Genomic DNA, 25,102 nt, shown 5'->3' with positions numbered 1-25,102 from the left:
TACCTCGATTGCAACTCGTCGTCTTGCCTCCCCCCACCCCCTCGCCGCAGCTCGAGCGTCCGGACACACAATTACACCCCAAAACCCCAGCCCTGTGCCCCCCCGAACCCCCACGCGCCCATCCCCGGGGGCCTTGGCAGTTTGGAGACAGTTGTGGAGGCCCGAGGCGCACGCCCGCCGCGGCTCCCAGGGCGGCAGCCTCGGCCGCGGGAGGCAGAGCCCGGGGAGACCCCCGCCCCCGCCCGCCGAGCCCCCCACCCAGGTCCCCGCAGAATAAATAAATTAAAAGGCCTTCTCCCCCCGGGGAGGGGGGAGCGGTGTGGGAGCGCGCGGGCGAGGGGTGGGGGGCCGCCGGGCCCGGGCTTTGGCGGCGCAGCTGCCGCCGCCGCCGCCGCCGCCGCGGGGAGAGCCTGGGGAAGCGGCGAGGCCGGCGAGGGGAGGAGGAAGAGGAGGAGGAGGAAGAGGAGGAGGGTGAGCGCTCGGGTCGGGCTCCTTAGCGGTGTATTGTGGGATGTGCGGCTCCTGGGAGCCGAGCCTCCGCCGCCAGCCGCCTCCGGGGCAGCAGCAGCAGCAGCGGCAGCGGCAGCGGCGGCGGCGGCGGCGGCAGCAGCTCCGGGCCCGGCGGCGGCGGCAGCAGCGGCGGCGGCTCCCCCCGCGCCCGGCCCCCCGCCCCGCAGCCCCGGCCTCGGCGCCCGCGGGGGACACCATGTACTGGCTGGCGGCGCAGGGAGGCCGGCGCCCGGCGGGGATGTAAGCGCGGCCCGGGGAGGGAGAGGCCCGAGCCCCCAGCCTCGGGCCCGGGCCCCGGCCGGGCGGGCGGGCGGCGGGCGGCGGGCGGAGCCAGGCCTCCGCGAGCCCCGCGCCCGAGCCGGGCCGAGCGAGCGAGCGAGTGCGCGCCACGCCGGGCGGCCGGGCGGCTCCATGGGCCGGAGCCCGCGTCCTCCCGGCGCCCGGGGCCCCGCCAGCCTGCACCGGGGGCCCCCGGGAGCCCCTGGCTGTCTCCCCGAGACGGTGGCCGAGCGGGCGGGCTTCTAATTCTCCCGGAAGGCTTATAGTCTCTCGCTCTATTCTTATATTTTTTGGGGGGAGGCGGGGGGGAGCCGGCGACACAGCGCCTTTCGGGGCGCGCTGGTAAGGTGGGAGGGGGTGGGGGCCGGACCCTTCGGCTCCCGGGCGAGTGTGTGAGCCGCCGCCGCGGCGGGGACGACAACAACTTGCTCGCCTCCAGGTTGGGTTAACGGCATGGAGAACAGTCACCCCCACCACCACCACCAGCAGCCCCCGCCGCAGCCCGGCCCTGCGGGCGAGAGGAGGAACCACCACTGGAGAAGTTACAAGTTGATGATTGACCCGGCTCTGAAGAAGGGACACCACAAGCTGTACCGCTACGATGGGCAGCACTTCAGCCTGGCGGTGAGCGTCCCGGCGCGCCTCCCGCCCCCCTCCCTCCCCGCCCCCGGGAGGGGGGACCCCCGTCCCGAACCCCCGACCCCCCGGCCAACTGTCAGCCCGGCCCCCAGCCTGGAGTTTGACAAGTGGCCCGGAGAAGGGGGGGGGTCTGCCCCCTGACCCCGGGAGCGGGACCAACCCCCGCCCCCTCTGCTCCCCATAGATGTCCAGCAACCGCCCGGTGGACATCGTCGAGGACCCCCGGGTGGTCGGGATCTGGACCAAAAACAAGGAGCTGGAGCTGTCGGTGCCCAAATTCAAGGTGGGACCCCTCCCCCTGCCCCGCGGCCCCTCCTCCCCTCCCCGAGTTCGAAAATAACGCCAGTCCTGGCGGGCCCTGCCGGCTGGGTTCCGACCGAGTTCCCGCCGCCCCAGACGGGGAAGTTTTGGCGGGGAGGGGAGGCGGGGGTGACTGAGAGAGCGGGGCGCCCCCCGGAGCCCCTGTGAGCGGGAGGACCCCGCGGGGAGACTGTGATCGGGGTGCCCATGCCATGTCCCGCCCGCCCGGCTGGGGGCTCCCGCCCGCCGGGGGCTCGGCCCGGGACCCGCCCCCCTGCCCGGCCTCGGGGCTCCGGAGGGACCGCTTCCCAGCCCCAGGGGTCGCTCCGGACCCGGCAGCCGGGAGACGAGGCCCGAATGGAGGGAGGGTCAGGGGGCCAGAAAGAGAAACTGTTTCTTTTTCCCCTTTCGAACCTGGAGGACTTCCACGTTCCAAACGATTTAATCCTCTGCTTCCCGGGCCCGCCCGCGTGCGTTTTCCCCCCCCAAATTTATTTTTTATTTTTTTACCCTTCTACCTTTCATTGTTTTCAAAGGGCAGGCCAGTAGGGAAGGTTGTGTGTTTCCCCTTCAATTCCAATGCCCTCCAAACTCCCTCCTCCTCCTCTGCTGCCAGATCGATGAGTTCTACGTGGGCCCCGTGCCTCCGAAGCAGGTGACATTTGCCAAGCTGAATGACAACATCCGCGAAAACTTCCTGCGGGACATGTGCAAGAAGTATGGGGAGGTGGAGGAGGTGGAGATCCTGTACAACCCCAAGACCAAGAAGCACCTGGGCATCGCCAAGGTGGTCTTTGCCACGGTCCGGGGCGCCAAGGAGGCCGTGCAGCACTTGCACAGCACCTCGGTCATGGGCAACATCATCCACGTGGAGCTGGACACCAAAGGTGAGCGGGGGCGGGCCCAGGAGCTCAAGACCCGGCAGTGCGGCCCCTCCCCGCCTCCAGAGCCCTCCTGCAGTGTTGCGGACCCCTCACTCTCCCTTAATGCCGCTCTACCATCTTAAAAAAAAATTTTGGCGCCCCCCCCCCCTTTCTGAGGATAGAATCACGTGGAGCTAAATGTGTTGTCAGTTGCTAGGAGACAAGCTGTAATTTACCAAATGTGCGGGTCCTTGGCCACTGTGCCTCCAGGGACCATCCGGAGGCTTCCCCACCGCGGACACCCAGGGGGGCCCCTCCGGAGCCCAGGTGGCCTGGGCTTCGGGAGTCAGTCCCCAGCGCTGCCCTCTGCGAGGGGAGGAGTCTGGGTTTGTTTATTTGTGGGGGGGGGGGATGAGGGAGGGCGGACCAGGATGTCTTTAAAAATGCATAAGGAGTGTGTCCCTCAACTAAAAGGGGAGTCCTCCCGGGATCCGGGGTGCCCTCCCCCCATGCCACCCCCTCCCCCTGGAAGTGGGAACCAATCTGGGTCCCCGAGTGTGGTTTCATTGATAATGTTCCAGATAGCGTGGGGCGGGCTGCTCTGGGTGCTCTAGGGTTGACACTGTGTGGTCCCTCCTCTCTCTTAAAGAGACAGCAGCACCTCCCCAGCACTGTGCTCACTCCCTGCTGGCTGCTGGGAGCGGCCGGCTGGGGAGGCCACACCTCCCACCCTGTGGGTACGGCAGGAGCCTGCCGAAGCCGGCTCGGAGGGGTGAGCAAGGACTCCTCTTCCCGCCAAGACAGAAGGGGCTTAGATAGGTGGGGGGCATTCTGAGGACAGGCTGGCCCCGGGACCGGGCGGATACTCTCACTGGGTCCAGAGCCCCTCCAGGTCTCTGGCTGGGCTGAGGCGGGCGGCTTCCAGGGCACACAAAACCCAAGACAGAAAGCGCTGGACCTTTATTTTTGCTTTTAATGGTGATTGCACATGGACTGAGTCTCTGGGGCCTTGCTGGTCCTGGGTGGGCTCTGTTGTCCCCTGAACTCTGCTGAGCTGCACCTCGTGCTGAGTGTCCAGGTTCCTCTCTGAGCCACGGCCCCCCACACCCCCAGGTCCAGTTGGTCAGTCTCTGTGAGGGGAGTACAGACCCTTTCAAACTTACATCCCCTCGGGTGGCTGCAGGCCTGAGAATCCAGTGGGGAGCCCCCTCCCCATTCAAAGGAGCAGCCGGCTCTCACCAAAATGTCATTTCTGCAAAGAAGAGAAAAAAAGAAAAGGAAAAAAAAAGGTGGGGGCCCTCAGAGCTGCCAACTAAGTTTGTATTTCAAGAAAGAGAGCAGTAAAGTGTAAAGTGAAGCTCAAGGAATGCGTCTCCTTTGCATATGTAAGCAGCTGCCCCACGGGGCTCTATAAATACCAAATACCAGCGATCTGGGGCCCCTGTCTATAGAGGCCTCTGCTCCGAGGGGCAGAAGGTCACCGGATGGGGCTGGTCCTCCGAGCTGGGGAGTCTGTGCGAGCTGGGGAGTCTGTGCGGAGGGAGAGGCCTGTGGTGTTCACAGGAACCTGGTATTTATTGTAAACTGCTGGTCACCTGGCCCCCAACAGTTACCCACAAACTGCCCCCTCCCCTCCCCACACGCCGCCAGGCCCTGGCTGCTCCTGGCAAAGGGAAAGGGCAGGACTGGGGGGACCTGGCTCTTTTCTCCGGGGGTCCAGGTGCAGGAAGAGGCTTTGTGTTGGGGTGGCATTTCTGTATTTGGGGGAATCCCAGCCCCACCGGGCATTAACTTCTGAGTCTCAGGTGAGAAAAATCATACAGCGTAGCAGCCTCGTGGAGCAGATGGGGCTCCTGGGGAGGGTGCAGAGAGGTGGGGTCTGGGATAGACTCACACAGCTTCCCCAGGCTTGGGGTCTCGGGCACGGGGACCCACAAAGAAGCCAGCCTGTGGGGGCCGCCCCGTCGGGGAACTGGCTGAAGCCCGCCTCCCTTGTCCCTCCACAGGGGAAACCCGGATGCGGTTTTATGAGCTGCTGGTCACAGGCCGGTACACACCCCAGACCCTGCCGGTGGGCGAGCTGGATGCGGTCTCTCCCATCGTGAACGAGGCCCTGCAGGTGGGTTTATCACATCAGCGCCCCTCTCCCCGTCACCAGCTCCCTCGTGTGGCCCCCGGGGCCGAGGAGGGAACCTAGCCTGGCCACACACAGCCTGGGGTTCCCACGGCCCCAGAGCCCACCTGGAGCCCACTCTCCTCGAAGGTGCTGCACCCTGTGTCCCATGCACCCAGAAAGCAGAGTTCAGGTCCCTCTTTCCAGAGCAAGACTGACCCCCCCGCCCCCCCCCAATTCCCGCCTCCCAGGATGCTCCACGGCCCACCCACACCTGAGTGCCGTCCCAGCCCTTCCCCAGCCTCTGCCCGCCGCCCTCCCTGCGGAGCGGCTTTTCCCGAACGAAGAGCCGGGTCCCTCGCTGCCCAGCTGGGTTCCTTAGGCTGGTGTGCCAGGTCCTGTTATTTCAACCAGAACGCTGGGAGGCCACCTCTCAGCCCCACGCCCGTAGTCCTTGCTGCTCCCGCTGCCGGGAAGGAGGCGGGAAGGAGGTCCCAGTTCTCACCAGGATGTCAGGATCTTCTCTTTTCTCTGCCTCAGGAACAGGAAAGACCCTGCAGGGTCCCTGAGGATAACTGGCTGCCCTGAGAGTAGAGAAAGGGTGGGACCAGCCAGACGCTCCTCTTCAACCTCCAGCGCCCCCAACCTCACATATTGCCGTCCTGAGGCGACCAGTTTGGCTCTGAACTCCTGGCAGCCAGAGTGAGAGGGGGACAGGTCCCCCCAGTGACCTCACCCCTCCCTCTCCCTCTCCCTCTCTCTCTCTCTAGTTGTCTGATGCCCTGAAGCGCCTCAAGGATGGTGGCCTCTCCACGGGCTGTGGCTCCGGCTCCTCCTCTGTCACCCCGAACAGCGGCGGGACGCCCTTCTCCCAAGACACCGCCTACTCCAGCTGCCGCCTGGACACCCCCAACTCCTACGGGCAGGGCACCCCGCTCACGCCGCGCCTGGGCACCCCGTTCTCGCAGGACTCCAGCTACTCCAGCCGCCAGCCCACGCCCTCGTACCTCTTCGGCCAGGACCCCGCCGTGCCCTTCAAGCCCCGGCGCCACGAGAGCAAGTTCACGGACGCCTACAACCGGCGCCACGAGCACCACTACGTCCACAACTCGTCCGCCGCCCCCGCGGGGGCCGGGGCCGGGGCCGCGGCCGCCTTCAGGGGCTCCGTGGACCTCCCGTTCGGGGCCGGGGGCGGCGGCCCTCCCTTCAAGGCCCAGCCACAGGACTCGGCCACGTTTGCCCACACTCCACCGCCCCCCGCCCAGGCGACCCCCGCTCCCGGGGTCACGTTCAAGGCCGCTTTCTCCCCCTATCAGACTCCGGTGCCCCCGTTCCCCCCGCCCCCCGAGGAGCCCGCCGCCCCCACCACCACCGCGGCCGCCCCCACCACCACCACCACCGCCGCCACCGCGGCCGCCTTCGGGGCCCGGGACAGTGGGGAGTTCCGGAGAGCCCCTGTGCCCCCGCCCCTGCCGCCCACAGAGCCCCGGACCAAGGAGAAGCCGGGCACGCCGCCCGGCCCCCCGCCCCCCGAGGCCAACAGCTTGGAGCTGGGCGGCCGGCCAGCCTTCGGCTGGAGCCCCGAGCCCTGCCACAGCCCGGGCACCCCCACGCTGGAGTCGCCGTCGCCCGCGGGGCTGGAGAAGCCGCACGACAGCCTGGACTCGCGCATCGAGATGCTGCTGAAGGAGCAGCGCACCAAGCTGCCCTTCCTCCCGGAGCAGGACTCGGACCCGGAGCTGCAGATGGAGGGCAGCCCCATCTCCTCCTCCTCCTCCCAGCTCTCCCCGCTGGCGCCCTTCGGCACCAACTGCCAGCCGGGCTTCCGCGGCCCCACGCCGCCCTCCTCGCGCCCCTCCAGCACCGGCCTGGAGGACATCAGCCCCACGCCCCTGCCGGACTCGGACGAGGACGACGAGCTGGACCTGGGGCTGGGCCCCCGCCCCCCGCCCGAGCCGGGCCCCCCGGACCCCTCTGGCCTCCTGGGCCAGGCAACCGAGGCGACCTTGGACCTGGCTGGAGACAGGACCCCGACCTCGGAGAAGATGGATGAGGTACCACCCGCTTTGTCTGTCCGTCTCTCCTCTGGGATGGGCTTTGTCTGTCTGGTGTGTCTCCCTCCTTCCGCATCTGAAACAGCATCTCCTCGGACATCTAGCTAAGACATAGAAGCAGCTGGGCTAGGGCGGCCAGGAGAGCCGGTCAGCCGGCAGAGAATGAAAAAGGGATGCAGGAAGCACGAGGCTGTGATTGAGCTGCTGGTCTGGCTCTTAGGTTCCCGAGTAGCCGAGGCGAGAAGGAAGCTTGACCTAGTTCTGTCGCTCTCCCGGCCAGGAGTGGGAAGTCAGGACTTCCCAGGGATCTCTTCTGGCTCGATCTTTGGTGGGAGTCCCTCAGGTCCCAGAGCGTGCGGGCTGTGGTGATGGTGCGGGCTCCCAGCTCTGTGGGGTGGCTTAGGGATGGATGATCAGGGCTGGTCCCGAGGCTCGGGAAGGTTGGGGAGAAGGTGTGAGCCCTGGAGCCTCCAGAAAGAAGGGGAACCATGGCGGGCAGGCAGGGAGGGCACTGAAATGTGCCTTCTCCCACTTCCCCTGGCTCAGTGGTGAAGGAGTTCAGGATTAGCCCAGGAGGAGGCCGAAGCCCGGAGCCAGGAGGTTGTCCTCACCCTTAGATCCTCTCCTGGGGTCTCATTGCCCGAACCCCCAGCTTCAGGATTGGTGGGGGGGACAGGGGGAAAGGAGGGGAGGAGGTGGGCACTAGGTCATCTTCCTTGACCACCCCGCCCCTCCGGGAGACCTGCGTGAACCTGTGGGCCGGACGGGCATGAGCAGCCAGGGGCGTAGACAGAGCACAGTGCCCCCGTGGGTGGCGGGAGGAGGGTCCCCGCCAAAGGCCCTGTGATTAGGCCGGTCTGGCTGCCTCGGGGAGGAACAGAGAGGAACACGGCCTGCCCAGCAGGGACCACAGGTGCTGGGGCTCCAGGGGCCCTCCGGGCAGTTCTGGGGAAGTGGTTTCAGGTGCCGCGGAGCCCGAGCCTGGGGAGTTGACAGGTGTGCAGAGGTGGGGGTTGCCAGCCCAGCGGCCCTCCCTCTTCCCTCGGTTGACCAGCTGGGCAGAGAAGCACAGAGCAGCCGGAGGGTGGGCTTCCCCCCCCCCCTCCCCGAGTCACTGAAGGGAAGCGGAGGAGGCTGAGGCCCAGAGCGCCGGGGTCCTGGATGCCTCGGGACCTTATTAGCCCTGGGAGGCCTGGGAGCACTGAGGACCTCCAGGCTGGCCTCGCGCGCCCCCTGCTGGCCGCTGGGAGAGCAGCATCTCGGCTCCTGGGTACTGACCAAGGAGTTTCTCCCGGGGCTGCTCTGGGGCTGGAGAGCTGCGCAGGGAGGCCCGCTTTGAGGAGGGGGAGGGGGTGGGGGGAATAAAGGAGGGAGATCCCCTTTCTTCACAGTCTGGTGGTTAAAACTGCAGGCGCCGGGCCTTGAGCCCCGGCTCTGGCACGCACTGGCCAGGTGACTGCAGGGAGGGCACTTTCCCTGTCTGAGTCTCAGTTTCGGGGCCAGTGAAATGGGAAGGGGCGAGCACCCGCCTCACACTGGGCCTGAGGGAGGCGCCGCCGGGGGAGCTCCAGGCACCGCCTGGGCTGGTGCTGGGCGCTGGGGCTGTTTCCTCCGGTTCTGGTTCTCCCCCCAGGCGAGGCCGGGCGGAGGGAGGGAGGGAGGGAGGGGCCGAGCCCGAAGCGCAGATCCCGGCTCCCGTGATTGGCCGGCTGGGTTAACCCTCTGCAGTCGGCGCAGCTTGCTGGGCGCTGTCCAGGGCTGATCCTCTGGGCGCTGTCCCGAGCAGCAGGCTGAGTCTGCCCTTCGCTGGCTCTCGCTCTCTCAGCATTCGCGTGGGGACCCTGGGAGGGAGGGAGGGAGAGAAGGAGAATAGAGAGGACCTAGCAAAAGCCAGAGCTTTTTGCTACTGCTGCCATAGTATTTGCTATTTCTCTTCACACACACACACACACACACACACCCCGTTTTCCTGTGAGGCCTTCCTCGCCTATAGGCTGACCTTACCGCCTGCACACACCCCGTCCGCCTCCGCCAGGTTCATCCAGGGCAGCTTCTCGCCTCTTGTCCCGACTAGAGAGCCTGGGGGTGGCCCGGCCCCTTTCTCCCCACCCCTGCTTGCCTTCTTGCTCCACCCCCACCGTGCAGCCCCACGCCTCCCCCCTGCACCCCAGTGCAAACTGGCCCTTGCCCATTTTAGAGCTGGGGTCACCCTCGACTCCCCTGTTCTCCCGGGGTGGCCACCAGATCCCTGGGCGGCATCCTGGCCGGGGCCCCGGCCTGTCGGTGACCGGCTCTGCCTCTTGGGCCAGTCAGTGGCTTTCGGCGCGCTCGCATGTTTCCTCGCCTGTCAGGAGGGAGGGGAGGGGAGCCCCGCATCCCGAGGTCACAGCGCGGGTAAGGCCGGGGGCGGGTGTGCTCGCCGCAGACGGCGGCCGCATGGCCCTCAGGCGCCGAGGGGGTGGAGAGCTGCCGTGCGTTCGCACCGCTCGCTCGCCTGTAAGAGAAGGGAATCTCTCCGTTTGCAGCAGCGTGGGTGGGCCTGGAGAGCATCATGGGAAGTGACACAGCCAGTGAGGGGAAGGCAACACCATGTGATGCACTCAACATGTGGAATCTAATGAGCAAAATGAACTAACAAATCAGAAACAGACTCATAGATACAGAGAACAGCCTGGCCGCCAGAGGGGCAGGGAGTTTGGGGGGCTGGGTGATAAAGGTGAAGGGATTAAGCAAAAAAAAAAAAAAACCAAAACTCAGATGCAGACAACAGTGTGGTGATTAGCAGAGGGAAGGGGTCTCGATATGGGCCGGTGAAAACACAGCAGCGCACACAGGATGTGTTATAGAGCTGTACGCCTGAAACCCACACAATCTTATTGTCCATTGTCACCCCGATAAACGCAATCCTAAAAACAAAGTGAGAGAAGAAAGGAGACTCAGCCCCACTCTGGCCCATACAGAGGGGCCCATCATCCATCATGAGACTCGATGAAAAGGGTAATTAAGGGAAACAAAGTCATACCTCCTATTTATGTAGCCTTAGTCCTGTCAAACACCCCCCCCCCCCCCCCCCCCCCCCCCCGCCGGTCACAGGTCACCTTCTCCTCCGGCTTCTCTGCCACAGGGAGGACCGCAGGCTGACCGGGAGCCCCTTCTGGTTCAAATCCCGGCTCCGCCTCCTGCTGGCTGTGTGGCCTTGGGCAAGGACGGGAGCTCTCTGTGCCCGCTTCTCGCTCCGCAGAAGAGGAGCTGGCAGGCCCGCCCCGTAGGGCGCTCTGAGTTGATGTAGGTGGAGTGCTGAGAGAGGTGCCAGGCTCACAGGGAGAGCCGCGGAGGCGTTGGTTATTAGCGTTATCCTCTCTGAATACAAATTGAAACAGAAGCTCTCAAACGGAAACAGAATCTGTTCTCCTCCTCTCCCTGCACCCCCTTCCCGGCTTCCTTTTTCTCCGGGACACACAGCGTATTTCACCTCTTTCTCCCGACTCCCTTCTGCCGCTCCCCCCTGGGAGTCCAGCTCCGGGGACCTTGTCTGTCCTGTTCACCACTGCGTGGCCAGCGCCGAGGACAGTGCTGAGGGAGTGTTTGTAAAATGACGGGGTCCTCATGATAACCCCGGAGGCAGGGACTGGGGCGCCCATTATGCAGATGGGGACACTGAGGCTCAGAGAGGTGACGTGCGTTGCTGAGGCCACGTGGCTGGAGGCCTCTCCTCCAACTCGCCGGTGTTGGGAGGGGGTTCTGGGGGGGGGGCTGGCCTGGCCCCCCAGGCTCACGCTCGCTCACACTGTCTCCCTTCTCTCCGCAGGGCCAGCAGTCCTCGGGCGAGGACATGGAGATCTCAGACGACGAGATGCCCTCGGCCCCGATCACCAGCGCCGACTGCCCCAAGCCCATGGTGGTGGCCCCGGGGTCGGCGGCCGTGGCAGGCCCCTCCGTGCTGGCCCCGAACCTGCCGCTGCCCCCGCCCCCCGGCTTCCCGCCACTGCCCCCGCCCCCGCCGCCCCCTCCGCCGCAGCCCGGCTTCCCCATGCCCCCCCCTCTGCCGCCGCCGCCGCCGCCGCCCCCGGCCCACCCGGCCGTGGCGGTGCCCCCGCCCCCGCTGCCGGCGCCGCCCGGCGTGCCGCCGCCGCCCATCCTGCCGCCCCTGCCGCCCTTCCCGCCCGGGCTGTTCCCCGTGATGCAGGTGGACATGAGCCACGTGCTGGGCGGCCAGTGGGGCGGCATGCCCATGTCCTTCCAGATGCAGACGCAGATGCTGAGCCGGCTGATGACCGGCCACGGCGCCTGCCCCTACCCGCCCTTCATGGCCGCCGCCGCGGCCGGGCTGCAGTTCGTCAACCTGCCGCCCTACCGCGGCCCCTTCGCCCTGGGCGGCGCGGGCCCCGGCCGCGGGCAGCCCTGGCCGCCGCTGCCCAAGTTCGACCCGTCCGTGCCGCCGCCCGGCTACCTGCCGCGCCAGGAGGACCCGCACAAGGCCACGGTGGACGGCGTGCTGCTGGTGGTGCTCAAGGAGCTGAAGGCCATCATGAAGCGCGACCTCAACCGCAAGATGGTGGAGGTGGTGGCCTTCCGGGCCTTCGACGAGTGGTGGGACAAGAAGGAGCGGATGGCCAAGGTGGGCGGCAGCGGGGGGCGGGGCCCGGGGGGGGCCGGAGCGGGGGGGGCGGGGCCCGGGCCGGAGCTGGGGGAGGGGGCGGGGCCGGAGCGGGGGGGCGGGGCCCGGGCCGGAGCTGGGGGAGGAGGGGGGCGGGGCCGGAGCGGGGGGGGGGGGGGGGGCCGGGCCGGAGTGGGGGGCCTGGGGCCGGCCGGAGCGGGGGGGGGGGGCGCTGGGCCGAGCGGTGGGCCCGGTGGCACCCTCTCCTCCAAGAGACCCCCGGGGACACTGCCCCACCCCAGGATAGGCCCGTACGCGTGCCGGGTGTGAAGCAATGTTTTTTGTTTTTGTTTTTTATAACATTTCCCACTTTTTTTTTATAATATATTTTATTGATTTTTCACAGAGTGGAAGAGAGAGGGATAGAAAGTTAGAAACATCGATGAGAGAGAATCATCGATCAGCTGCCTCTTGCACACCCCCTACTGGGGTTGTGCCTGCAACCAAGGTACATGCCCTTGCCCAGAATCGAACCCGGGACCTTTCAGTCCGCAGGCCGACGCTCTATCCACTGAGCCAAACCAGTCCCGGCCCACTTTTTTTTTTTTTTTTTTAATATATTTTATTGATTTTGTACAGAGAGGAAGGGAGAGAGAGAGCGAGTTAGAAACATCGATGAGAGACAGACAACAGTCAGCTGCCTCTTGCACACCCCCTACTGGGGATGTGCCTGCAACCAAGGTACATGCCCCTTGACTGGTATTGAACCCGGGACCCTTCAGTCCCCAAGCCGACGCTCTGTCCATTGAGCCAAACCGGTTTCGGCTGAAATGATGTTTTTGGTGAATTGCCATCTCCCGGGCGTCCCGGGAGCAGCTGATTGCCCTGGGAGGGGGCAGGCCGCTCGGGGCACCCGGGGGAGTTGCCGGCGGCCCCCTCACCGCGGGGACGTCCGCTCTCGCCCGCAGGCCTCGCTGACCCCGGTGAAGTCGGGAGAGCACAAGGACGAGGACCGGCCGAAGCCCAAGGACCGCATCACCTCCTGCCTGCTGGAGTCGTGGGGCAAGGGCGAGGGCCTGGGCTACGAGGGCCTGGGCCTGGGCATCGGGCTGCGCGGGGCCATCCGCCTGCCCTCCTTCAAGGTCAAGCGGAAGGAGCCCCCGGACACGGCCACGGCCGGAGACCAGAAGCGGCTGCGGCCCTCGGCCTCGGTGGACGAGGAGGACGAAGGTGTGTGTGTGTGTGTGTGTGTGTGTGTGGCCGTCTCCCTCTGCCCCGGGGGCGGCTCCTCCTGTCCTCCTCCCGCCGACACCCCCCTCCCCGCAGAGTCGGAGCGCGAGCGGGACCGGGACATGGCAGACGCCCCCTGCGAGCTGGCCAAGCGGGACGCCAAGGGCGTGGGCGTGCGGCGGCGGCCGGCCCGGCCCCTGGAGCTGGACAGCGGCGGCGAGGAGGACGAGAAGGAGTCGCTGTCCGTGTCCTCGTCCTCGTCGGCCTCCTCCTCCTCGGGGTCCTCGTCCACCTCACCCTCCTCCTCGGCCTCGGACAAGGAGGAGCCGGACAGCACGGAGGAGGAGGAAGAGGAGGAGGAGGAGGAGGAGGACGAAGAAGAGAAAGAGGAAGAAGCCCCTGGGAGCCAGATCTCCTCCTCCTCCTCCTCCTCCTCCTCCTCCTCCTCCTCCTCCACGTCGGATAAGGTGCCATTCGGGGCGGGGCGGGGCGGCCGGGGTGCCGGGCGGGCGAGGGGGCGCTGTGCTCACCCCCCTCTGTCCCCCAGGACGACGAGGACAGTGACGGCCGGGAAGGCTTGAAGGACGGCGGTGAGGACCTGGCCGGGTCGGAGGCGAGCCACAGGGAGGAAGGCGACTCGGACGCAGGTGAGCGGGCCTCTGCGGCAGAGCCTGGCCCGGCCACAGCCCGTCTGGGCACACGCCCCACGCACCCCGCGGTCCCGTTCCCATGAGATGTCCGGACAGGGGCGGGAGTGACCGCCCCCTCCGTGTCCCCCCAGAGGAGACGGCGAGCGTGGCCACCCGCAGGGCGGGGCCCGGCTCCTCCAGCAGCAGCTCCTCGTCCTCGGAGTTCGAGTCCAGTTCCGAGTCCTCGTCATCGTCCTCCTCGGAGGATGAAGAAGAGCTGGCGGCCGGGGAGGAGGAGGAGGAGGAGGAGGAGGAGGAAGAAGAGGAGGAAGAGGAGGAAGAGGAGGCAACCACGGACGAGAGCATGGCCCCCGCCGTTCCCGACGAGAGCTTTGAGGAGGACGCGGCCGCGCAGGCCCCGGTGATCGAGCCCGTGACGGAGGAGGAAGTGGACATCGAGGACGAGGGCCCTGGGGAGCGGACCCCCGCGATGGAGGAGCTGCCCCCGCCTGCGGGTGCGAGAGAGCCCCCCGGGGAGCCGGGTCCGAGCCAGGAAGCGGCCAGGCCCCCGTCTCCGGAGCCTCCTGCGACAGACACAGAGGCCCGCCTCCCCCCGCCCCCGGAGCCCCCCCGAGGTAACTGCCCCGGCCCCGGGGGACTGCAGGGGCGGGGGCAGGAGGAGCCCAGACTCCGCTGGGTACATCAGGGAACTTTCCCAGGCCTCAGTTTCCCCATCTGCAAAATGGGGTGGATGGCCAATGCCCCCGCCGTGCGGAGGGGTGGGGGGAGAGGATGGGGGGTGTGGAAGGTGCCGGCGCAGAGCCCGGCACCTGCTGGCCGCTCAGAGGGGACAGGCGCTGTCACCGGGCCTCAGTCCGGTGTTTCCACAGGTTAGGCCCTGCTCCCCCAAAGGAGGGCCAGGCAGGTGGGGAGGCTCTGGGGCCAGGAGACAGGCCGGGGACACGGGCTTGCTGGAGCTGCGCGGAGCGTGTCAGGGGCGGGCAGTGCGTTCCACTAGAACTCCCCGCCGCCATGGATGTGTCTGCTCGGCCCTGAGCCGGCCGGGGGCCACTGGACACGGTGTTGTGAGAGCCCTGGAGGGCGGTGGGGAGCAGGGTGCTGGGTCTGTGGTCCTTGGTTTTAATTTTATTTTTTTTATTTTTATTTTTATATATTTTATTGATTTTGTACAGAGAGGAAGGGAGAGAGAGAGTTAGAAACATCGATGAGAGAGAGAGTCATCGATCAGCTGCCTCTTGCACACCCCCTACTGGGGATGTGCCCGCAACCAAGGTACTTGCCTTTGACCGGAATCGAACCCGGGGCCCTTCAGTCTCCAAGCCGACGCTCTATCCATTGAGCCAAACCGGTCTCGGCTGGTCCTTGGTTTTAACGGACTTAGACTTAGCGAGGCAGCCAGCGGCTGGTTCGCACTCTAACTTGAAGCCCTCGGGGAAGAAGCCTGCTACATGTGCTCAGTTCTGTTCTTTGGCTGCAGGGCGGCAGGCCTTGGTCCTCACAGGCGTTTTAGTGAGACGTGGCTGCGTCCCCAGTGCTGTTGCGGAGGAGTGAACAGGCAGAGCGATCTGCCTCGGGGGGCTTTGGTTCCAGGCCGAGGTGCAAGGGAACGGCCGGTGTTAGAGAGCGCGGCAGACACGTGGAGGAACGCGCAGAAGCTCTGACAGGCCCTGCCCCGGAGACACGGGACTCCTGTTCGCTCGCAGAGCCCGCTCTCCTGTTCACGGCACAGTCCCTGTCCACAGCGCTGTTCTGAAGACCGGTGCCTCCGCCTTCGGTTTACTTTAACACCGGCACCTGCTGTGTCCCCGACCCCGGGTGGAGGCTGCGAGTCCTCAGGGGCTCAGCTGGGGCGCCGTCTTTTTTTATTTTTCTAATAATTATATATATATATATATGTTGATTTTTTACAGAGAGGAAGAGAGAGGGACAGAGAGTCAGAAACATTAATGAGAAACATCCATCAGCTGCCTCCTGCACACTCCCCACTGGGGATGTGCCCGCAACCAAGTCACATGCCCTTGACCATAATCGAACCCGGGACCTCTCAGTCCGCAGGCCGACGCTCTATCCACTGAGCCACGCCGGTTTCGGCGGCGGCAGGGGGCGGGCGCCGTCTTTACGCTCAGGAGAGTCTCGGGGACGCGGAGCTGTGCGTGGGGCAGGTATCGAGTGCGCAGTGGGGCAGAAGTAGGGCACCCAGAGGTGTTTGAATCTACTAACGTGGCCTGGTCTCCACCCGTCTCTGCAGGGGAGGATGTGGAAGCAAAGCCTGAGCCCCCTCTGCTGCTTTCCTTGCCTCCGCAGCCGCCGTTGCCACCCCCTCGACCGCCCCGGCCCCCCAGCCCGCCGCCCGAGCCCGAGCCCCCAGAGCCCCCGCCCCCGCCCGCCCCCCTGGAGCCTCCCCCCGAAGACCAGCCGCCGCGGACGCCGGGCATCTGCGGCCTGGCCAAGTCGCAGAGCACGGAGACGGTGCCGGCCACGCCCGGCGGGGAGCCCCCGCTGTCCGGGGGCAGCAGCACCCTGTCCCTGAGCTCCCCGCAGGTGCCCGGCAGCCCCTTCTCCTACCCGGCCCAGTCCCCCGGCCTGGGCAGCGGCGGGCTCCCCCGGACGCCCGGCCGGGACTTCAGCTTCACGCCCACCTTCCCCGAGCCCGGCGGGCCCCTGCTCCTGCCCCTCTGCCCCCTGCCCGCCGGCCGCCGGGACGAGCGGCCCGGCCCTCTGCCGTCCCAGGTGCTCCTGGAGACCGGCCTGCCGCTGCCGCTGCCCCTGCCCCTGCCCCTGCCCCTGGCTTTGCCCGTGCCCGTGCCCGTCCTGCGGCCCCAAGCGCGGGCCCCTCCCCAGCTGCCGCCCCTGCTCCCCACCCCCCTGGCCTCCTGCCCGCCCCCCATCAAGAGGAAGCCGGGCCGGCCCCGACGGTCCCCCCCGGCCCTGCTCTCCCTGGACGGGTCCTTGGTCCGGCCGCCGGGGGCAGCCGCCCTGGGCAGGGACCTTCTGCTCCTGCCGGGCCAGCCCCAGGCCCCGGTCTTCCCCAGCGCCCACGACCCCCGGGCAGTGACCCTGGACTTCCGGAACACGGGGATCCCGGCCCCCCCGCCGCCCCTGCCCCCCCAGCCGCCGCCGCCCCCGCCCCCGCCCCCTGCGGAGCCCGCCAAGCTGCCCTTCAAGGAGCTGGAGAACCAGTGGCTGTCGGAGGCCATCCCCCCGGGCCCCCGCGGGCGCGACGATGCGGCCGAGGAGCTGCTGGAGCTGGCCAAGGCGCGCGGCCCCTGGCGCCGGCCGCCCAGGAAGCGCCACGAGGACCCGGCGGCGCCCGCCTCGCCCGAGCGCTCCCCGCCGCAGCCCCTGTTCCGGCCGCGCACCGAGTTCGAGGAGATGACCATCCTGTACGACATCTGGAACGGCGGCATCGACGAGGAGGACATCCGCTTCCTGTGCGTCACCTACGAGCGGCTGCTACAGCAGGACAACGGCATGGACTGGCTCAACGACACCCTCTGGGTCTACCACCCCTATATCCTGCCCGCGGCCCCGGCCCCGGCCCCGAGAGGGCGGAGGGAGCACGGCCCCCGAGAGGGCGGAGGGAGCACGGCCCCCGAGAGGGCGGAGGGAGCACGGCCCCGGCCCCGAGAGGGCGGAGGGAGCACGGCCCCCGAGAGGGCGGAGGGAGCACGGCCCCGAGAGGGCGGGGGAGCACGGCCCCCGAGAGGGCGGAGGGAGCACGGCCCCGAGAGGGCGGAGGGAGCACGGCCCCGGCCCCGAGAGGGCGGAGGGAGCACGGCCCCCGAGAGGGCGGAGGGAGCACGGCCCCCGAGAGGGCGGAGGGAGCACGGCCCCGGCCCCGAGAGGGCGGAGGGAGCACGGCCCCCGAGAGGGCGGGGGGAGCACGGCCCCGAGAGGGCGGAGGGAGCGCGGCCCCGGCCCTGAGAGGCAGTGTCTGTGCCCACACGGAGTCATCTGTGCCCTCGCGGGGTCGGCACTGACGCTGTAAATGCCCCCAGGCCAGCCGGGCTCACCCCAGACCAAGGGGAGCGGCGTGGCCGGTCCACGTAACGGAGGCAGCAGCCCAGGGAGGTCCCATCGTGTCTGTGTAGGAGCCGCGGCTCAGGAAGGCTCAGCAGCCTGCCCAGGGTCACACAGCCCCAAAGCGGCAGAGCTGAAACCTGGCTCCAGAACGTGGCTCTTCACCGCAGCGCTCCTGAGAGCCACTGGTGAACAGGGCGTTTGAGGCTGGAACTCACCTCCCCCGTCCTAAGCCAGCGGCCCTCCACCTTCCTGATGCCGCCGCCCTGGAATACAGCGCCTCGTGGTGACCCCGGCCATAAAGTTATTTTCGTTGCTACTCCGTAACTGATTTTGCTACTGTTAGGAATCGTAATGTAAATGTCTGCGTTTTCTGATGGTCTTAGGCTCTACAGCAGCGGTTTTCTACCTGTGGATCAGGGTTAAGAACCGGTGCCGTGGAGCCAATGGTGGGCGACCATCAGAAAACAGATATTTAATTACGATTTATAACAGTGGCAGAAATGTTACAGCTATGAAGTAGCAACAAAAACAATTTTATGGTTGGGCGTCACCACAGCAGGAGGAGCTGTATTACAGGTGGGGAACCACCGCTCCAAACGGACTTGCTGAGCGTTTTCTTCGTGTCAGGAACTCTGCTAGGCCCCTAAATCCCAGTAGCTATCCAGAGAGGCACCGTTAGGAACCCAGTTTACAGATGGGAAAACTGAGGCAGAGAGTGGATAATTATGAGACACTCCCAGGGCTGTGCAGCTAGGTACCCCTGACAGCTGGGAGCTCTGGCCGCCGTGGTGGTGGCGGTGGTGGGCGGGCAGGCGGGCGTGCGATGCGATGGAGTGGTGGGCAGTGAGGCGGGGTCCGTACCCTCCTGGAGGCTGGTCTGAGGGTGGCACGGCGGGGCTGCTGGGCGCGTCGCAGGAGGGGTTTGCCATCCATGTCCACGTGGCCCTTGACCCACACCCACCCACCAGCCTCTCTTCAGCCAAGAAAAAGAAACGGGAGGATGACATCCCCGAGCACGCCACAGGCTGCGCCCGCAGCGAGGGCTTCTACACCATCGACAAGAAGGACAAGATCAGATACCTCAACAGCACCCGCGCCAGCACAGACGAGCCCCCCACCGACACCCAGGTACCGCCGGCCGGGCGACCCCGAGCCTTCGGGCCTGGGCGGCGGGCCGGGGGCCTGGACGGATGCGGGCAGGGGGAGGGTTGTGGCGGGTGTGGCTCCGGTGTGAGTGGTGAGGGGAGGGCGGGCAGGGAGAGCCTCTGAGAGCTTCAGTCGGGGGTGTGGGCAGGTCTCAGTTGCATTTCCAAAAGGCTCACTCGTTCCTTTCTAATTTTTTAAAATTTTACTTTTTAAAAAATATATATATTTTATTGATTTTTTACAGAGAGGAAGGGAGAGGGATAGAGAGCTAGAAATATGGATCAGCTGCCTCTTGCACACCCCCTACGTGCAACTAATGTACATGCCCTTGTCCGGAATCGAACCCGAGACCCTCGAGTCCGCAGGCCGACGCTCTATCCACTGAGCCGGAGCGGTTAGGGCTAATTTTACTTTTTTATTTTTCATATTTTTATTGATTTCAGAGAGGAAGGGAGAGGGAGAGAGAGTTACAAACATGAGTGATGAGAGAGAATCATCGATGGGCTGCCTTCTGCACACCCCACACTGAGAATGGAGCCCGCAGCCCGGGCCTGTGCCCTGACCGGGAATCAAACCGTGACCTCCTGGCTCATAGGTTGATGCTCAGCCACTGAGCAGCCACCCGGCCCGGCCATTCCTTTTTCCAATGAAGCGAATACCTGCGGAGCTCTCGCTGTGTTCAGGCGCCGTCCTGGGCTACAGGACAGCGAACAGAACGACGTCCTTTTCCTCGTGGCCCTTACGCCCTGGGGGGGATAGGCCGTCAGTGAGCTAATGGGGTGCCAGGCGGAGGCCGGGGGTTGGCGCGACGGGGCCAGAGAAGGTGACACCTGAGCCAGACCTGAATGAGGTGGAGAAACGGGCCCGTGGGTAACGGGGAGGGGCCGCCGAGAAGCAGAGGAAAGCCTCCGTAAGGAGCTGAGCAGAGAGGGTCCCGTGTGGGGAGGACTGGCTGCGGCAGGCTGGGGCTGGGCGGGAAGGAAGGGCCAGGCCAGGTGTCGCCGGAGAGGCTGCGGGAGGACGAGGATTTGCATTCCGTATGGGACGAGCCACAGGAAGGTTGGAGAGGGCGGGCGGGGCGGCTCAGCCCGTGATCTCTCGCTCACACCGGCCGCCGGGGGAAGGCTGACGTCGGACATGCAGGGGTCGGGCTCGGGTGGCTGTGGGGGTAACGTGGACACCAGTGAGGGAACGGCAGGAATGTTAGGATGTTGGAAGTGGAGTGGGTTGGGCGGGAGAGACAAGGGAACGGGTGGGCCTGGCCTGGGAGCCGGCGCCCAGCGCTGAGGAGGGAGGGGGTGGCACCTGCACTTGGGCATCACCAGCGCCTGTGGAGTTCTGACCGCGGGCCAGCGCTGCATGGGGGGAGGGTGCGGCTTCGGGTGCGAGGAGCTGGCCGGAGGGTGAGGGCGGCCAGGAGGACGGGGTTTGAGGGTGTGACCGCAGGAGCTGTGATTGCGAGTTTCGGGGCAGCTGTGAGGGGCCGTGGTGGGAGCCACGGGGGTTGGAGGAAACACACCCGCCGTCTTGCAGCGGAGAAGCGGGGTGTCCCAGGGCCCCCCGCTGAGCCGGGAAGGACGGAGGAGTGGAGGGCACGCTGAGTCTGTCAGGAAGGAGGCACAGAAGCCAGAGGGAGGAAGTGGGGTGGCAGGGACCCAGAGTTAGGGTGAGCTCATCAGGGAGGTGATGGGGACACGGGCGCCAGGGTGGGCGGGTCCCCTTTCCTGACCTCTGACCTCCGCCCCTCGCAGGGCATGAGCATCCCGGCGCAGCCGCACGCCTCCACCCGGGCCGGCTCCGAGCGCCGGTCCGAGCAGCGCCGCCTGCTGTCCTCCTTCACCGGCAGCTGCGACAGTGACCTGCTCAAGTTCAACCAGCTCAAGGTGAGGCCGGGCCGGGCAGCCGGGCGGCACGGCCCAGACCCGGACTCTCCCCCCTCCCGCCCTCTCGCCCCTCCCTCCCCCCTCCCGCCCTCTCGACCCTCCCTCCCCCCTCCCGCCCTCTCCCCCCTCCCTCCCCCCTCCCGCCTCCCCCCTCCCGCCCTCTCGACCCTCCCTCCCCCCTCCCGCCCTCTCCCGCCCTCTCACCCCTCCCTCCCCCCTCCCGCCCTCTCCCGCCCTCTCACCCCTCCCTCCCCCCTCCCGCCCTCAGTTCCGGAAGAAAAAGCTCAAGTTCTGCAAGAGCCACATCCACGACTGGGGCCTGTTCGCCATGGAGCCCATCGCGGCCGACGAGATGGTCATCGAGTACGTGGGCCAGAACATCCGCCAGGTAGGCGGGCGGGCGGGCGCTGCCCCGAGGCCGGGCGGCCGGGCGTGGGGGGGGCCGGGGCGGCCAGCCCTAAGAGGCTCTCCTGCCAGGTGATCGCCGACATGCGGGAGAAGCGCTACGAGGACGAGGGCATCGGGAGCAGCTACATGTTCCGGGTGGACCACGACACCATCATCGACGCCACCAAGTGCGGCAACTTTGCGCGCTTCATCAACCACAGCTGCAACGTGAGTGCCCCGGGCGGGGCGGGGGGGGGGGGGCCCGCCAGCAGGGAGCCGTGCTCCTCTGAGCCTCAGTCTTCCCATCTGCGCAGTGGGCACAGGGCACGGTGGGGCCCGGTCCGGGCGGTGCGGGGAAAATGCTGGGTCCGTGCTGTCCGAGGACACGGGCCCGCCCTGTGCAGGACTGAGCGCCAACCTGTGGTTGGAGTGAGTGACTGAGGAGCTGAGTTTTAACTCTGTTCTTAAGAGTTTGAACTGAGACGCCTCACCTATGGCTGGTGACCCCCCGGTGGGCCTCGCAGGTCTGGGGCGGGCAGGTGTCCTGGAGAGGTGTTTCTCACTCTGAAAACAGGCCCGGGCCGCCTGGCTGGTGTGGGCCAGTGGCTGAGCGTCGACCTCTGAACCAGGAGGTCGCTGTTCGGTTCCCAGTCTGGGCACATGGCCTACTTGCGGGCTCGATCCCCAGTAAGGGGTGTGCAGGAGGCAGCCGATCGATGATTCTCTCCCTCCCTACCTCCCTCCCCCTTCCGCTCTGAAATAAATAAAAATAAGCAGGTAAATAAATAAAAAGCACGGGGGGCTTGGAGCAGGAGAACACCCCTCACTCCGGTTTCAGGTCTTGATGTCACTGCTTAGCCCGTGACCATAAGCTACTCACAGAGTGTCTCAGCGCCTCCACGTCCTGATCTGTAAACGGGAACGGGGCAGGTCCTCCTGGCAGGGGTTGGGGGCCCAGTGTGTCCTGCGTGCGGGCCTGCTGAGTGTGCTGGCCGGCCTCTCGGCCCTGCTGCCTCCCTCGGGGTGGTGACCGGAGCGTTAGCTGACTTTCCGGGGACTCTCCTGTGAGGGCTGCGGGGAGGAGGGGATCGCCCGGGACAGGTGGTGCCGGGGCAGGGGGAGAACGCCTGTTTGGGGGCAGCTGGGGGCTGTGGGGGTTGAGCAGGGTGAGAGCCGAGGCTGGCAGGTTGGGGGGGCGGTCACAGCCCGGCAGGCAGAGCTGACGGGGTCTCTCAGAGCTGAGGCAGGCCGCTGGGAGGTGTGGGGTCACGGGTGGCGTGTGTGCTGCCCTGTGGGGGGAGGTCCTGGCTGCGGCTCAGGGCAGACTTCCTCAGAGCGGAGGCAGCGGCAGTCGGGGGGGTGGTGACGGGCTCTGGCCGCGGCTCCTGGCCCGCGTGGGAAGCAGCCAACAGGAAGAGGCGGGCTTTCGGAGACAGACCCCAGCCAGGTGTGGGCAGATCTGGCCTTGCTGGGCCAGGGGGGGGGGGGGGGCGGGGGTGGTGGTGGTAGGAGGTGGAGGCTTGGGGGACCTGCGTGCATGGTGCAGCGCTCCCCAGAGGTGTCTGCTGGAGCTGCCACAGGCAGACACCGGGCACTCTTAGGGTTTCTGGGTCTGGAGCAGGGGCCGGCCAACTTTTACTGTCATTGGTGATTATATATATATTTTATTGATCTCAGAGAGGAAGGGAGAGGGAGCTATTGAAACATCACCCATGAGCATCATTGATCAGCTGCCTCCTGCACGCCCCCCACCTGGGGATGGAGCCCGCAATCGGGCACGTGCCCCGACTGGGAATCGAACCCTGACCTCCTGGTTCATAGGTTGACACTCAACCACTGCGCCAGGCCCGCCGGGCCGTAGATATTTTTGGCTTGGTGGCTCAGACCATCTCTTAGCAACTGCTTCACCGCCACTGTAACAAAAGGAACTTATGCAATGGGTGCGGCTGTGTGCCGACAAAACTTTATTTGCTGAAACGGGGGCAGCTGGGGGCCGGAGTTTGCCGTGAGGCTGGGCTACAGATACAAACGGGGAGTCCCTGCGTTGCAAATAGAAACGGAAGCCCCGGGGAAATAACTGACGATTGTCGCCATTGTCATTATCTAATAACAGAGGCCAGGCTGCGGGGAGCTGAGGCCCAGGGCAGGTGGCGTGGGCATGGGGGCATGGGGCGGGCGTGGGGCGGGCACGGGGCTCCGCGGGGGCCCTGGGGGTAGAGGGCTGCCCGGGTCCTCTGCTCACCGTCCCCCCCCCCCCTCCCGCCGGCCCGCAGCCCAACTGCTACGCCAAGGTGATCACGGTGGAGTCGCAGAAGAAGATCGTCATCTACTCCAAGCAGCACATCAACGTCAACGAGGAGATCACCTACGACTACAAGTTCCCCATCGAGGACGTCAAGATCCCCTGCCTCTGCAACTCCGAGAACTGCCGGGGGACCCTCAACTAGCCCGGCCCGGGCCGGCCCCCGCCCCATTTCAGGTGCTGTCCTCTACCCAGCGGCCACGGCAGGGCCTGGCGCCCCAACACTACCCCAGGCCCGGCTCCGGCCCTCGGCGGGAAAGGGCTTCTCCGTCCGTCCGTCCGTCCGCCCGCCCGCCCGCCCGCGTGTCCCTCGCGGACGCGTGTCCGACGCCACGTGAATGCCTCCGTTCTGCGTCGCTCTCCCCGGCTCCGTCTCTCTCTCTCTCCTGCCTCTTTCCCGTTGTGGTTTGTCATCAGCCTCTTTCCGTGAATGCTGCTACGTCGTCGTCTTTTTGTTTTTTTGTTTTTTGTCTTCCCTTTATTTTCTTTCTTGTCACACGAAAAGACATTTTAACCGTTGAAATGTGAAGGCAGACTCGGGGAGCGGGGACCCCGGCAGGGGCTGCAGAGGCCGCCGTGGGCCGGGGCGCTGACCGTCCAGCAGCCGGGCGCCGGGCCGGGCGCCGGGCCGGGCGCCACGCCGGGTGCTGCTCACGCACAGGAGGGACTGCCGGCGGCTCTGACCTCAGAACACTATGGAAGGCCCGCCCTCCACCCACGGACTCCGTGAGAAGAAGCTACAGACCGCACCCCGTCTGTCCTTCCCCCGGCAGCCAGGGGGCCACGTCCCACTCAGAAATCCCCCCCAGGCTCTCTGCCACCCCAAGTCTGGGTTCAGTGTTTACTTTCTCCTTCGAATGCCAGCAACGAGGGGCCCAGCAGGAGGGCCCGGCGTCACGGGCCCGAGGAGGGCCGCCCGGGGCAGGCGGGGCCCGTCTGGCCGCTGCAGGCATCTGACCGGGCGTCTGACCGAGATGCACGTGGACTTTTTCGTTTATAAGCGTCCCCTGTTCGCTCCCAGCCCGCACTCTCCCTAAGACATCAAGCGCATATTTATTTCCAGGGTGAGACGCTTTCTCCCAGAGAAAAGGAAGATCTCGGAAAGATTTCAGAATTCAGATCTAGACCTGACAAGGTTTTCTTTTCTTTTTCTTTTTTTTTTTTTCTTAGCCCCTCCTTCCCCACTCCCACTTCCCACCCCCCATCCCACCCCCTTCTGCAGGGTTCGAGTCCACGGGCTTGGTTCTCATGCGCGTGTAGAATCCAGCGAAAGGGGAAGGAGGTGTGTGAAGCTCAGACCCCACTTCTGTGTAAATAGCTAGGCTGCCAGAAAGGACTTTTTCTCGGGAACATTGTTTCTTGTAGAAACACGTGGGAAGACTTATTTTTTTTTTTTTCTGATTTCTTTGTACTTCCAAAAAAAAAAAAAAACCAACACAAAAAAAAACAAAAAAAATCACCCAGGTCCCGCCCCCCCCGGACGCAGAACAGGACAGGCGTGTGCGTAACTGACGGGACGTGACCAGGACTCGGCCTCCCGCCCGCAGGGGCCTCTGGTATCTCGGCTTGTGTCAAGCTTGTTATCATGTAAATTCTGTACAAAGAATTGTTATTTTTCTCTTTTTTTTTTTTTTTTTTTGTCGTTGGTGATTTTGTTGTGTTTTTTTCTTTCTTTCGGTTTCTTCACCCCAGCCCTCTCTGTTTGAGACTGTGCCCGCCGCCCGGCCTCACTGAGGCCGCGCGCTGAGACGCAGGGGGGGCCCTGGGCACAGCGGCGACCTTCTCTCCCATTTGCGGTTTTCTGCCTAATTGTGCGACCGAGGAAATATTTATTTTTCACACAAGGAAACGTGTAGCTTGTAGAGACGGCTGATTTCAGTTACGTGTGCAGCCCCCAAGGGGCTGTCTTTGTTCTCTCCTCCCCCCCCCCGCCCCCCAATAGAGGAAATGGAGGGGAATGTGGGGAGACCTGGCCTCCCCCCCACCCCACCCGAGATGTCCCCAGGAACCCCCGCCCCCGGATTGGTTTGTCACGTCCAGAAATGGATCGGCTGGTTTTTCTTTCAACGCCTTCCTTCTCATTGAACAAATCTTTGCTTTGGAAGTGTTGGGGGCTTCTGATCCCG

At 65.7% G+C, this 25,102-nt stretch overlaps 1 protein-coding gene across 1 annotated transcript; it reads left to right on the top strand.

Annotated features, from left to right (window-relative positions):
• The first annotated feature begins 493 nt into the window (after positions 1–493).
• On the top strand, positions 494–24,905 carry SETD1B (SET domain containing 1B, histone lysine methyltransferase). Its single transcript, XM_036448931.2, has 18 exons — positions 494–750; positions 1,229–1,413; positions 1,613–1,711; positions 2,345–2,615; positions 4,598–4,710; positions 5,475–6,758; positions 10,567–11,376; positions 12,324–12,585; positions 12,682–13,052; positions 13,133–13,232; positions 13,367–13,849; positions 15,484–16,746; positions 18,220–18,386; positions 20,156–20,287; positions 20,556–20,675; positions 20,765–20,902; positions 22,948–23,244; positions 23,298–24,905. Exons 2-17 carry the CDS (start codon positions 1,243–1,245, stop codon positions 23,119–23,121), a joined length of 5,958 nt encoding a protein of 1,985 aa, XP_036304824.1. The 5' UTR covers positions 494–750; positions 1,229–1,242; the 3' UTR covers positions 23,122–23,244; positions 23,298–24,905.
• The last annotated feature ends 197 nt before the right edge of the window (positions 24,906–25,102 follow it).

This window comes from Pipistrellus kuhlii, unplaced genomic scaffold (assembly GCF_014108245.1).
Source record: "Pipistrellus kuhlii isolate mPipKuh1 unplaced genomic scaffold, mPipKuh1.p scaffold_m20_p_20, whole genome shotgun sequence".
In the NCBI taxonomy this organism is placed as follows: Eukaryota; Metazoa; Chordata; class Mammalia; order Chiroptera; family Vespertilionidae; genus Pipistrellus; species Pipistrellus kuhlii.
This window is presented reverse-complemented; position numbering and strand designations above follow the sequence as displayed.

What these genes read in the sequence shown, in the direction of transcription:
- SETD1B (XM_036448931.2), top strand. Translation starts at nt 1,243, where the DNA reads ATGGAGAACAGTCACCCCCACCACCACCACCAGCAGCCCCCGCCGCAG. An exon ending in AGAAGGAGCGGATGGCCAAG is followed by an intron (nt 11,377 to 12,323) that starts GTGGGCGGCAGC and finishes TCTCGCCCGCAG; the next exon opens with GCCTCGCTGACCCCGGTGAA. An exon ending in TGGGCCAGAACATCCGCCAG is followed by an intron (nt 20,676 to 20,764) that starts GTAGGCGGGCGG and finishes CTCTCCTGCCAG; the next exon opens with GTGATCGCCGACATGCGGGA.